The sequence below is a fragment of the Ovis aries genome, chromosome 4 (genome assembly GCF_016772045.2).
Source record: "Ovis aries strain OAR_USU_Benz2616 breed Rambouillet chromosome 4, ARS-UI_Ramb_v3.0, whole genome shotgun sequence".
In the NCBI taxonomy this organism is placed as follows: Eukaryota; Metazoa; Chordata; class Mammalia; order Artiodactyla; family Bovidae; genus Ovis; species Ovis aries.
The window spans coordinates 68,200,695-68,214,624 of NC_056057.1; the positions used below are offsets into that span (position 1 = coordinate 68,200,695).

Here is a 13,930-nt window from a genome sequence, read left to right on the forward strand (position 1 = left end):
AAGGAGTGGCCAATTCTAGGTTGAATGCAGGAAAGAGGTCCAGTCAATTGCGGGTTCAGCTGTGACTCAGACACATGGAAGTCACTGGCAACCTTAACAAAAGAAGTCTCTGGATCACTGAGGGCAGAAGTCATTCTTGAGGGAACTGGGAGGATAACTGGGAGGCATGGAAGGAGAGAAATGTAGAGGCAAATTCATCAAGAAGTTTGGCTGTGATGTCCAGCAGAGCAACAAGAGAGCTCCAGGGAGGTAAGGAATGGGCCCTGGGAGGACTTTTTAAAAATAAAAGATGGGAGACGTTCAGTTCAGTTCAGTTCAGTCACTCAGTCATGTCCAGCTCTTTGCAATCCCATTGACTGCAGCACAACAGGCTTCCCTGTCCATCACCAACTCCCTGAGCTTACTTAAACTCATCTCCATTCAGTCAGTGATGCCTCCCAACCATCTCATCCTCTGTTGTCTCTTCCACCTTCTGCCTTCAATCTTTCCCAGCATCAGGGTCTTTTCAAAAGAGTCAGTTCTTCACCTCAGGTCGCCAAAGTATTTGAGTTTCAGCTTCAGCATCAGTTGTTCCAATGAATATTCAGGACTGATTTTCTTTAGGATAGACTGGCTAGATCTCCTTGCTGTCCAAGGGACTCTCAAGAGTCTTCTCCAACACCACAGTTCAAAAGCTTCAGTTCTTTGGTGCTCAGCTTTCTTTATAGTCCAACTCTCACATCCATACATGACTACAGAAAAAACCATAGCTTTGACTAGATGGACCTTTGTTGGCAAAGTAATGTCTCTGCTTTTTAATATGCTGTCTAGGTTGGTCATAACTTTCCTTCCAAGGAGCAAGTGTCTTTTAATTTCATGGCTGCAGTCACCACCTGCAGTGATTTTGGAGCACCCCAAAATAAAGTCTTACACTGTTTCCATTGTTCCCATCTATTTGCCATGAAGTGATGGGACCAGATGCAATGATCTTAATTTTCTGACTGTTGAGTTTTAAGCCAACATTTTCACTCTCCTCTTTCACTTTCATCAAGAGGCTTTTTAGTTCTTCTTCACTTTCTGCCATAAGTGTGGTGTCATCTGCATATCTGAGGTTATTGATATTTTTCCCAGCAATCTTGATTCCAGCTTGTGCTTCATCCAGTCCAGCATTTCTCATGATGTACTCTTCATAAAAGTTAAATAAGCAGAGCAACAAATATACAGCTTTGACATACTCCTTTCCCAATTTGGAACCAATCTGTTGTTCCATGTCCAGTTCTAACTGTTGCTTCTTGACCTGCATACAGATTTCTCAGGAGGCAGGTGAGGTGGTCTGGTATTCCCAACTCTTTAAGAATTTTCCACAGGTTGTTGTGATCCATACAGTTAAAGGCTTTGGCATAGTCAATAAAACAGAAGTAAATGTATTTCTGGAACTCTCTTGCTTTTTCTGATCCACAGATGTAGGCAATTTGATCTCTGGTTCCTTTGGCTTTTCTAAATCCAGCTTGAACATCTGGAAGTTCACGGTTCATGTACTGTTGAAGCCTGGGTTGGAGAATTTTGAGCATTACTTTACTAGTATGTGAGATGAGTGCAATCGTGTGGTAGTTTGAGCATTCTTTGGCATTGCCTTTCTTTGGGATTGCAGTGAAAACTGACCTTTTCCAGTCCTGTGGCCTCTGCTGAGTTTTCCAAATTTGCTGGCATATTGAGTGCAGCACTTTCATAGCATCATCTTTTAGGATTTGAAATAGCTCAACTGGTATTCCATCATCTCCATTCGCTTTGTTCTTAGTGATACTTCCTAAGGCCCACTTGACTTGGGAGACATTTGAATATATTAGTTTGTCAATGAGATTGATATGATAGGTAGAAGAGATTGGAGATGCAGAAAGGAAAGAAGCAAAAGAGGGATGATCCTGAAAAGCTGAGAGATGATGGGATTAAGGGCATATATATAAGCAACATTCAAAAAGAGAAACAGTTGAGATCTTTCCAGAATTCCTAAGAGACACAAAATCTTCAGGTTAAAAAAACCTGAGTCTCAAAACTGATGAATAAAAAATAATTTAGACCTAAACAGATGAGAGTGGAAGTGCAGAACACTAAACAGACAAGCAAAATCCTCAAACAGTTACCTGCGAAAGGACAGTAGTTAGGAGGAAAACAGAATTCTCCTCAGCCAAAAGAGAAAAGTAAATTACAGAGGCATTTCATCAAAGTCCTCAGAGAAAATTATTGTCAACCTAACTTCTATACACAGCCAATCACCATTCAAAAGCAAGGGTGAAAGAAAGATATTTTCAGACAAATGCCAAGAGTTTCCACTCACAGATCCTCAGTCAAAGATATACCTAGGGATTATATTATTCTGTAAGAAGCACATTGAACCTAGTGGGAAAGGACGGGATTCAAGAAGCCACAGTAAGCAAGAAAACTGGGAAACATGGGCCAATATAATCAAGCCTCTCCATAAAAACAATAACCAGATGACTAATTTCAGAGGACTTAAAAACAGGTTGAAAAAAATGACATGGAAGATTCAAATAGTAAAACAAATAAACAAAAAAGGTTATTGTAGAATATAATGAAATAGAATGAAAATTTTTCAAAAGGATTAAAAAAACTAAAAGGTGATTTTTTAAAAAAGTTTTACAAAATAGCCAAACCTTAGAGAATTGATCAAGATAAAAGGCACAAACACTAAAGGGGAGGACATAATTGCTGATGCTGTAATGATGTAAAACAAAACCTTGAGAACTTTCTACCCACAAAATTAAAAGTTATGTGAAATGGATAATTTATTAGAGAATATAAATTATCAAAAATGACTCAAAATAATATAAAAAAACCTAAATTCACTTATGCCTATTAAATAATTAAATCTAATAGCCACTGATTCCAAATAATCTTGTTAGATTTAACCAACTTTTAAAAAAACAATTTCTAGCCAATACAGACTATTACAGAGGAAAAAAAAAAAGTTTCACAGTTCACTTAATGAAGCTAGTCTTGATTCAAAAACCATACAAGAATGACACATAAAAGTAAAATTATACATCTATTCAATTATGAACATAAATGTAAAAATCCTTTAAAAATCCTACTGAATATAGCATTATGTTTAAATGTCATGACCAAGGGAAGGCTTATTTCAGGGATTTAAGGTAGTTGACATTAGAATTCAGAAGAATAACAAGAGAGAGAAAACAAAAAATCATTTAAAAAATTAGAATATCAACAGTTAACAAAATTCAATACCTGTTCATACTAATAGCACTTAGCATACTAGGAAAAGAGGGAACTTCTAAAAATGGTTGATTAAAGATGTCTATGATATGCACATGACAAACATCACATTTAAAGATAAAACATCAGAATAATTTCCTTAAGAGTCAGCAGAAAGATAAGGCTGCATGCTATAGAGGCTTCTCTTGGGCATTATCCTGCTGAGTTTTAGCCAGCGTACTAAAACAAGACAAAGAAATACACCATATGTAATTGGAAGAAAGAACAAAGCTATCAAGTTTACTTAATATAAGAGCAATAACAAGGAATCAGTACATATCAACAGTTTCTCATTTTGTTAAATCATAAAAATTAAAGACTCTATTCACAGCATCAGGAATAATCTAAAATAATTATAAAATAATAAGTAAGGAGACACTTTATATTCACGTATGACAATGCTCAATACTATAAATATATCAATTATTTTCCAAATGAAGCTTTAAATCCAATGCAGTTTCAACAAAGTTTTCATAATGCTCTCCCCCAAATTGATAAGATGACCCTACAACCTACATGGAAGAATAGAACAGAAAGAAACAGCCATGATAATTTTGAATAAGTAAAAGAATGTAAGAAAATATATTCAACTATATTTTGAGACTTCTATAGTTAAAAAAAGTAAAGCATCATGCAGTAAAGACAAACCACTGGAACAGAGAGGAAATGACAGACACCAAATTACACATATATGGAGACTTGGTATTTCTCAGAAATGGCATTACACATTAGTAGGGGAAGGCTGTCAGAGAGAGGAACTATTTCCCAGTTCATCCACCTATTTACCCACTCATTATTCACTCATTTATTTGATACTTAACTGCTGATTGCCTACTTTGAACCTGGTACTCTACTAGTCCTCAGAAATACAAAGTAAAAATAGATCAGAGGAACAGAGACATTCCTGCACTCAAGGGTTTCACCTACCAGAATAATCAGGCAACATAAATAAGTATCTTGCGGTAGTATACTGTGCGAGAGTAATAAATTCTTCCTGAGAAGGCTGGGGAAAATGATACTTGAATCGGATTTTGAAGGATGGATAGGAGTTCACTAGACTGGGCTGATGGGACACTGATGATGTTGACTGGGGAGGCAGATAACTTGGGGAGAGCATTCCAAGAAGAGGAAATGGCACAACTAAAGGCCAGTGAAGGTGTTTGACTTTTTAAAGGCATTCTTTTCTCGTAGGTCATGCAAGAAAAAAAAGGGAGTGAAAAATTCCTATCTGGAACACCTCCCATAGTTGAAGAAATCACATGGGAAATAACTACACACCTTAGGGTAAAAATAAAAATGCAATATTTAGGAACTGGGAGGGTAGCTATTATATAGTGTTTACTATCCATTGATAAGATGGAAACTAGTTGACTGAATGCTTCAGGAAGTCCAGGACATGCTAATTATAGGTTTTCTAAAATTTTTGCCATATTTAAAAAATAATTATTCAACAACATCCTTTCCCATCAATGATGTATCCCCACTGTCTTCTCTCCCATTTCTTCAGCCAACAAATGCAGGCAAGCACTTCTGAATGGCAAATAGCTCTATTTATTGTCCCCACAAATACACATTCCCCAGAAATCGGCAAAATGGCGACAGAAGGGAATGTAAAGTTAGTTAAACATTATTTTAGGCCCACTGCCTAATTTCCTCTTTGTGATGGGCTGTTGTTTATTTTCATGGCAGATAGATTGTTCGGTTTTCTTCTGGGTTCACAAGAACAATCTCTAGAGAGTAGGCTGTATGTAAATGCTGAGAGTACGCTCTCTGGAGTCTTCTAATTTAGGATTGAATTATGATTTTTATTCTCCCATTGAAACGTCCCATATCTTGAAAAGTCAGTGATCAGCTTTTTCCATTCTCTGAACGATATTGATTTTCAAGAATATCTTTTCAGAAAAAAAGAATATTTTGCAAACTTTAGGGCAGTAACTAAAATACCCTAGACAGGAAGAAAATACCCCAGACAGGAAGAATGTCTGTCCAAGACTATTATACTAGGCCTGGTCTGCCTGGAATTCAAAAACCACACCAAACAGAAAAAGATGATATTATAGGAGATAAGGTCTGTTTGACAAATAGCCCAGGAATAGCCACCCAGTAAAAACAAGAGCAAGGAGAGTTGTCAAGAAAAATCTCAGGCGTTTAGTGAGTATCCCCCGACTTGGCTCTTTCTCAATGAGCAGGATGTTATTTGTCTCATATCTGCTGAATCTGGAAAACAGTATTCCCTGGTGATTTCATAACAAGTCTGTTTTGATGGGTCAGTATAGACACCGCCCAAGTGTATAACCAGCTCAGCCCAGTTGTAGACCGTAAGAAACAGAAAGTGCTATTCATGATGTGCTACAGTTGAGAAATTTTGCTTTTCCTTATCAGTACACATCAGAGTCTCTCAACCTTGGCTCTACTGACATTTGGGGCTGGTAAATCTTCATGTACTGTCGGGTGGTCAACAACATCCCCGGCCTTTACCTAACAGATGCCAGTAGCAACCCCTCAGTTGGACCAACCACAGATGTCTCCAGATAGTGCCACATATGCTCTTGGGGACAAAGTAACCATAATAGAGAGTTGTGGGTACAGACTAAAACCATATCAGCTCAGTTTGTCATTTTTCTTACTTATAACTTTATTCTTATACTTTTATTTGAAAAGGACTTATGTATCAAAGGCAGTTTTTTCTTAACTGCTTTATATGCATAGTAGAGGAGGCTGGGAGACTAAAGTCACTTCCGGCTACAAGTAAGTCTCTGGACCTGGGGCTCTTCTAGTTGAGCTTTTGCCCCAGAGTTCCCTGGGGCTGGAGGACAGGCAGCTTGTCCATGGTTACCCAGACAGTCAGCAGCACTTGCCTCCCACTCTCAGCCGAGGGTTTTTCCTATAAACAACTGCATTTCCCATCATCATATGACACTGAACTTATATGAGAAATTAGGTGGAACTTTGGACTTTTCCCTCTTGCACTATCAGATGAAATACTGACCTTGAAGTGAACCTTTTCAGATGCAGGAAAATAGCCAGGGGGAATCACTGGGGCTGTGACCGAAGACTCTGGGTTTTCCTGCAAGGTCAGCTGAGCAGATGCGGGGGGACAGCTGGGTTTCTCCACCACTGAGCCCCCAGATGCATCCATTCAGCAGCTGTTCTAAAACATTTAAAACAGGATTTTCAATTCTAAAACATTGATTGTTGCCACAAAGCTTTTGGGCAGTCTCCCCATTGATATGGTGAGATATCCTCCTCTCGGGTTGATGAAGGCATCTACACCCACATCCTTTGACACTTTTCTGCTCAAAGACTACCAGGCCTCCCATTGTCCACTGCAAGTTTTTTTCAGCCTTGGCACTGCTGACATTGGGGCCAATAACCCTTTGTGGTGGGGACTGTCCTGGCCCTTGTAGGATGTTTAGCAGCATCTCTGGCTTCTGCTAGACTCCAGTCATGAGAATGAGAAATGTCTCCAGACACTGCCAGATGTCCCCTGGGAGCACCACTGCCTTGTTTGAGAACCACCTAGCAAAGAAAGAGCTCACATTCTTATGCCACCACCATCTTTCTGATACCTGGCAGTGCCTGGCACATACTTGGCCCTCAGTCTGTATTTGCTGAATTAAAAAAAAACAGTGTCTAAATAGTTACCTCTTCTTAGAACATTTAGTCATTTAGAATAGTCTCTTTGAATGATACGTTCTTGGCATAAAACAAACTCAATATAAAATGAATAACAACCAAGCATTTTATATGGGCCAGACTTGTTAATAAATAATTTAAAATAGTAGAACATCTTGGCCAAGCCACTTCCCTGGTGTGGGGCCTAACCAAGGAGTCTCTGTTGGGTTTGCTGTCAAAGACTATTTTCTTTGCAGCAGGCTCTGCTGGTTTATAAAGGATTTACAATGACAGTATCCCAATATTTACATAAAATCATGTCAAGGAGGTATAAGATGAGGTTTAAGTTAGACTCTGCCAGTCAGAGAGAGTACTCACCTATGTGAGAACCTTGTCCAAAAACTTTTTCCTCAACTTGGTCAAAATCCCATGAATGAAATTCCACTGGGAAAAGGCATTATGCTGCTGGTCTCAAAAGGACTATTTAAAACATGACTACTGGCACTTTCCTGGTGGTCCAGTGGTTAAGACTTAACCTTCCAATACAACGGGTGCAGGTTCAATACCACACACCTCATAGCCGAAAGTCCAAAACATAAATCAGAAGTAATATTGTAACAAAAATTCAATAAAGACTTTAAAATATATACTTAAAAAATATAAAATAAATAAAAACAGATTACTAGATTAAATAAGCTGTCATTTTCAAGAACAAGCCCTTTTAAAACCAAGCATCTACTACCTGTAAAGTAATAGTAAATCTTGGTGAATCACAGAAGAAAGGGTTTCCATGCAACCTACCAGGTTGGTTTGACAGGTGCTGTTTCATATGAATCATAATGTGTAGCCTATTTGTAGAATGCAAAGCCTGGCGATGAACTGGGGAAGGAGAAGCTAAGATCTAGAAACTAGGGCTGGTAGGTCTTAACAGGGTGGTTCCATGAAGTGACTCGGCAGACAGGAACAACAGGAGGCAGGCAAGAACTAATCCAGGAGTAAAGGGTGGAGTTTGCCAGACACAAACCTCATTTACTTTGCAGGTTCGCTGAAGGCTAGTCCTATTAATAGCTCCAAAATGGCACAAGAGCAATGGGTATACTTTACAAAAGATGGAGCCAAAAGTGTAGGTGACAAGGCTAATTAGTGCTGCAGAGCACCTAGGCTGTCAGACAATAATATTAAATAATAACATCGAGGCTCAGGACAGCTTCATGACTTGTTTCAAGCAGAACCCAATGGAAAGAGTTGGACTGTGTTATGAAACTTGAAGTGGAATTCTTCAAAACAAGGAGGAAAGGATTACAGCTGACATCTCCAGGTCCTCTACCTGGAAGGATTCCTTTCTTTCACACATAACCTGGATACCACCCATCCTCCAGACATCCTGTAGCCCCATTCATGTATTTACACAGGGATGGGGGTTTGACCTCCATGGCCAAAATTATCTGAGCAAAGCAGACACTTGGTCCAAGTCAGGCTAGTCTGATTCTTTCTCTATGGAAAGTTAGGATTGGGATTTTGTGGTTGGTCTTTGTAATACATAAACCAGAGTTATCATCAGCCACACTGTGCAGATCATATAGACTAAGATGCTTTTGTGCAGGGAGAGAATAATGAAGCTGATATCCAGAGAGTAGAAAGCAATGAAGGGATGGGAAGGGAGAAGGAGAGAAAGGAAGGAAGAGAGGGAAGGAGGGGGCAGAGAAACTGAGCCCAGGTATACCCCTAGTTCCTGCTTCCTCCTTGCCTAGTTCTAAACAGTCCCTGGGGCTTGATGAGACTTGCCTATTTCACTTAAGATGGTATCCAGAGGTTCTAAAAATTATAACGGCCAGACAATTGTAGGAAATAGATGGAAAGTAAAAGTCGCTCAGTCATGTCTGACTCTTTGCGACCCCATGGACTACACAGTCCATGGAATTCTCCAGGCCAGAATACTGGAGTGGGTAGCCTTTCCCTTCTCCAGGGGATCTTCCCAACCCAGGAATTGAACCAGGGTCTCCTGCATTGCAGGCGGATTTTTTTACCAGCTGAGCCAAAAAGGAAGTCCAAGAATACTGGAGGGGGTAGCCTATCCCTTCTCTAGGGGATCTTCCTGACCTAGGAATCGAACTGGGGTCTCCTGCATCGCAGGTGAATTCTTTACCAACTGAGCTATCAGGGAAGCCCTAGGAAGTAGTTTAAAATGAGGCCATTTCATAGCCCTCTTGGAGCAGAAGCCATATTTTCTTCATAAAGTCTAGTATTTCCAAGCCTTGTTTTATATTCAAGGTGATGAAGCTTGGCTTCCCTTTGAATTGTTCCTTCCAGACTTGCTTCTGCCAAAACAGCCTTTTCTGATTATACAACAAAAGAAAGAAAACTCACAACTGTTTCTGAAGCCATTGTCTGCCTGTGACAAAGTGCAGGTGCAAAATCCAACAGAAGCGGGACCAGGACAGTCTAAGGGCCCCTGCACACCCATGAGAACACAGGGCAGGCAAAATACTGGGGAGAGAGAGCTGGCACATTTTATGAAGTCAGCAAGGATGAGGAAAAGAGGGGCTTGCATGTGGGAAGCAAAAGTGGCTAATTCCAAAGCAAATGATCACTCCACTGATGAAAATGTGGAAACTGAGGACAGAGATAGAAACCATCAAGGAGCCACAAAACCTAAACAGGGAGGCGGTGATGCTGCCACATCCTAGATGGGTGTCCCAGCCGTGGCACCAGGACACACTCTCAGCCTTCTGACCTTCTCGTCCTGGCGCCCAGAGTCTTGGGAGTGGGAGGTGTGTTTAGAAGGCGTGTGCTGCTTGAGCATGCATATACGCACAGTGTACCATGGGAATAGGGTGCTCGCTGGTGCAGCCTCATCTGTGGAGTGTGGGGACAGGAAAGGGTAAGGCAGACAACTGTTTAACTTAAATCCAGACAAGGCCACTTTTGAGAGGCACCTCACAGGAAGCTGGGACAGCAAGAATAAACCTGGGCACGTGTGCAAGATCGTGGGTAGCTGGCACAGCCAGATCCTCTGACCACATGGGGAGCTGGCCTGACATGCCTGGATCCGGCCTCTGTCTCCCCGGCACAGGTGGTAACCCTGGCATGGACTGCTGCCCACTACCTGAAGGGACTGGAACACAACTAACATGAGTCTTGAATGAAAGCAAACTCTGGGGCAGGAAGTGAGGAAGGAAACTGCAAGCTTAGGTGATCAGTGTGGGGAGATGCCTGCTACACATGCTCTCCACATATTCATTGACAGGCCAGGCCCTGATCAAGACACTGGGGTTTCTGCAGAAAGTAAAACAGACAAAATCTCTGTCTCTACCCCTTTCCCCCGACCCAGGAAGGTGTTTCTCTCTGATAAGCAGAAAACACATCAATACATGTGTACTATGTCAGCTGCTGTTCAGTGATAGGGATGAAAATAAAGTTGGCAGAGGGCTAGGAAAGGGATGGGCAGGGGACACAGGGAATGAAGGGCAGATGGACGGGCAGGACTAGGGGAGGCGGGGGAACGCAGGTGAGGTTGGGGTGGGGTGGTCTGCTCTCCAATGTTTAGAACTCTTTGGACGTCTGCTCTCCATCCATATTCCATATAGGGAGAAAAGATGTCCCCCAAGTGGCCTGGGTGGAGAGAGCTTTCGGAAGGAGTGAGTGATGTGCACACACATGTAGCCTTGGGAGGCCGAGAGCACAAGCCGCCTGAGAGGAAGAGGGCCCATGGATCAGCAGCCTGTGACCATCCAGTCCACCCCAGCTGACTCTCCAGAGGTGCAGCGAGCACTTCTGTCTCCCGGATCCTCTCTTTCCTGCACCCTGTTCACCCCTGGCTCATTTCTGACTCCGAAGTTCTGATTCATGTCTTTGCACTGCTCTTTCAGTTTTTAATTACATCTCAGTGACCAGGGAAAAAGAAAGAGACGGTAAAAAAAAAAAGCAAGAGGGACAAGAAGAAGTGAAGGTAGAAAGTAAGAAATACAGAGCCAGCTACACACCAAAATGAAAGGAAGATGAGAGACGCAAAAAGATGAACAATAAAAGAATAATAGAAGGCAAGCTTACTGGGTGCCAATGACCTTCAGTGATTCACAAGTATTCTTTCTGATTTATTTATTTTAATTGGAGGCTAATTACAATATTGTGGTGGTTTTTGTCATACATTGACATGAATCAGCCATGGGGGTACATATGTCCCCATCCTGAACACCCCTCCCAGTTCCCTTCCCATCCCATCCCTCAGGGTTGTCCCAGTGCACCAGAAGGGCCCTGTTTGAGTACCCTGTTTCATGCATCTTAAACCTTATGGCACTCCCATTTTACAGATGAGGAAACTGAAGCTCAGAGAATTTAGCTACTTGCTAAAGAGAATATTGTGGCCAGTGGCACCAAGCTGGCCACAGCTACCTCATCATTGCGCTAGGTGGGGAAAGAAAGACAGTTATCCAGGCTGATGGGGTTGAGAGGTTCTTGAAGGTTTCAGAGCTCAGCCACAAGGTGTTCTTAGGGCAGACCCTCTAAAACAGAGCTATTCTACCTACTAGAGAGTGCCTCTTTCAGTCCAGAAGATAAACAGAGATGCAGACATAAAACATGTTAAATAACAGAATGCTTTCTCTGTTTATCAGACAGCTTTCATTATAGAGAGGAGCCTATTAATTTCATCATTCCTCCAACAAATACTCTTAGTTTCTAATATGTATAAGTAATCCTGAGAATTTGACATTTAAACCAGCAACAAGTGCATTTGTATACATGTTGAAAAGTATATAATTATTGCATGAAATGAGGACCAACTTTAATTTGCTTCCAAAAGGTTTTGTTTCTAGAGCAGAATTTCAGTTTTCCCCAGACATGCTTTGTTTGGAAATCAAGGGCAGTAGATATGCCCTCAGGAGCACTGATGGGAGTCTTCTCAAAGGACGGAGTGGGAAGGGTTACGACCTCAACCAGGTCAGGAGTATCTAGCCATTGCTGTTTTTTAAAAACTATTATTGAGACTTCCCTGGTGGTACAGTGGCTAAGACTCCATGCTGCCAATGCCGAGGGAGTGGCGGAACTAAGATGCTACATGGCAAGGCCAAAATACAAAAAAAATTGCAATTATTGCATGATTTTTTAAAATTTGAAGTACAGTTGATTTACAAAGATGTCTTAGTTTCAGGTGTATGGCAAAGTGATTTTTTTTCATTATAGGTTAACTATTCATTGCTTGTGATGAAGCTCCTGGGGAGAGTGAGGAAAGGGCTTTTCATTCAAGGAATAGTCCTGATGGGGGTAAAAAAAGTCTTGCTCGGAAGTGAGGCATCAAGATCTGCAGGCAGGTTCAAGACTCTGGTAGAAGGCCTCTCGATGAGAGTGCAGACAGGGCCTAGTAAAGCTTATTTGTTGATAAGCATGAGAATGTGATTACTTGTTCTTTTTAAACATTTACTTTATGCCAGACACATAATATCCTCAAATAATAACCCAACTTACAAATCAAGACAGTTTCAGAACAAAGCCTACTAGAAATGAATATAAATAAAAACTTACTGCAAAATTAAGATATAAAACAGATTCCAGGCAGATGTCAGGGGCCTTTGATAAGCACTTTCTTTCTTTGGTTAGGTCATGTTACTAAAACCTTACTGCTCTATTTATAGCAGGGACCTGCTTTTAGAATGTTCTTCTAAAGACCATGCAGAGTTTCCACTTAAAAGTTGGTTGTGGGTAGGGGTGGGGGGTGAGGAGAGGGCTGAATGAGGATAAAAGGGGCCAGGAGTGACAGAGGGAGCCACCCCCTCCTGCCCCAGCCTCTCATTCTTAAGGACAGTGGCACGAGCAGTACCATTGAAAGCCACAATCAACTGACACAGCACTCAGGGTCTGCTATGTCTCAAAGACGGCTATTTAAAACACGGAAGAGAAACGGTCCTGTCTGGCTTCCATTCCCCCCTGACAACTCATCTGTCCTCTGCTTTCTTTTCTCTCAATAGCAGTAAGTTGGAAAAGATGTTGTCAATAGATACAGACTTTCTAAACAAACATTTAAAAAGCTGTTAGTGTTTTTCAGTAATAATTAACATAGATCATGTTAGCAACAGAACTACTTGAGAAGATAAGGTTCAACTATCCTTTTGGTTTAAATGTTTTTATGTCCTATGCAGAGATCTAAGATGAAAAAAAGACTGAAATTAATTTTGAAGTACCAATCAACTAAATACACTTGTGTGTTCTTCACACAAACTCAGACACAGTATCTATAGAGGAAAGCTATTCCATGCAAACATATATTGCAATAGGGCAAAAGTCCAGCTGGATCTTAAAGCCAAAAGAATCAGAATTTTCAAGAGGGAGGAAAAAAAAAAAAGCAAGTCCAAGATCCATCCTCCCATTCATGGTGGTGCAAATACAGGAGGCAAAGGATCAGGAATTTCTGCCAAAAGTCAGAAAGACACTTTCTTAAAATTAAAAAAAAAAATTAATTAGGGTAAAGATAGAAAAGAGGAAAAAGAAAAAAAACATAAATTAGACCTGTCACTATTCAGTGATGCCCCAAATTAGAATTGTCACTACTCAGTGGTGGGAGAAATAACAAGAGCCTTGGCATGGATAAGGACCTATCTAATGCAATTATTCACTCTCATGCTAAATCCGGAGGGCTGGATAACTCTATGCCTCAGTTCAATTATAGCATGCAAATGTCTGAGCTCCTTGCTTTCTAAAAACAGAAGCAGGGCAAACAGACCAAACGAACACAAATGTATATTTAATAGACACACATCTGTCTGTATGAAGGGTAGGAAAGCAACAGAATGAACTAGGTTTTCCTGGTCACTTCTGACAAATGGTTCTCCAGTTCCAAAAGTTTCTTGGGCTACTGACCCTAAAGGAAAAGAATTTTTAAAAAAGAATACAATTTACATTTAGCTGCTCCTGTCTCTTCTTCCTAGATCCTTCATCTCCATTCTCTCCAGCTTCCACACGGTCAGCCCCTGCGCTGGTGTAAAGCCTCTAACTCTGTCCTGTCTCTCCTGCACTCAAGGGCATCTCAAACCAGGCAATTTGGCATCAGAAC

At 41.0% G+C, this 13,930-nt stretch overlaps 1 protein-coding gene across 4 annotated transcripts in view; it reads right to left on the reverse strand.

Moving 5' to 3' along the window:
• CHN2 (chimerin 2) overlaps positions 1–13,930 on the reverse strand; it is a 343,495-nt gene that overhangs the window by 26,960 nt on the left and 302,605 nt on the right. Inside the window, exon 1 of one of the 4 annotated variants that reach the window (XM_042248637.2) lies at positions 6,260–13,868. The exons of the other annotated variants lie outside the window; for them this stretch is intronic. Coding sequence (XP_042104571.1) covers positions 6,260–6,409 — 150 coding nt within the window. The 5' untranslated portion in view covers positions 6,410–13,868. Of the gene's footprint in view, positions 1–6,259; positions 13,869–13,930 lie in introns of those variants that run through there. 4 annotated transcript variants of the gene reach the window in all.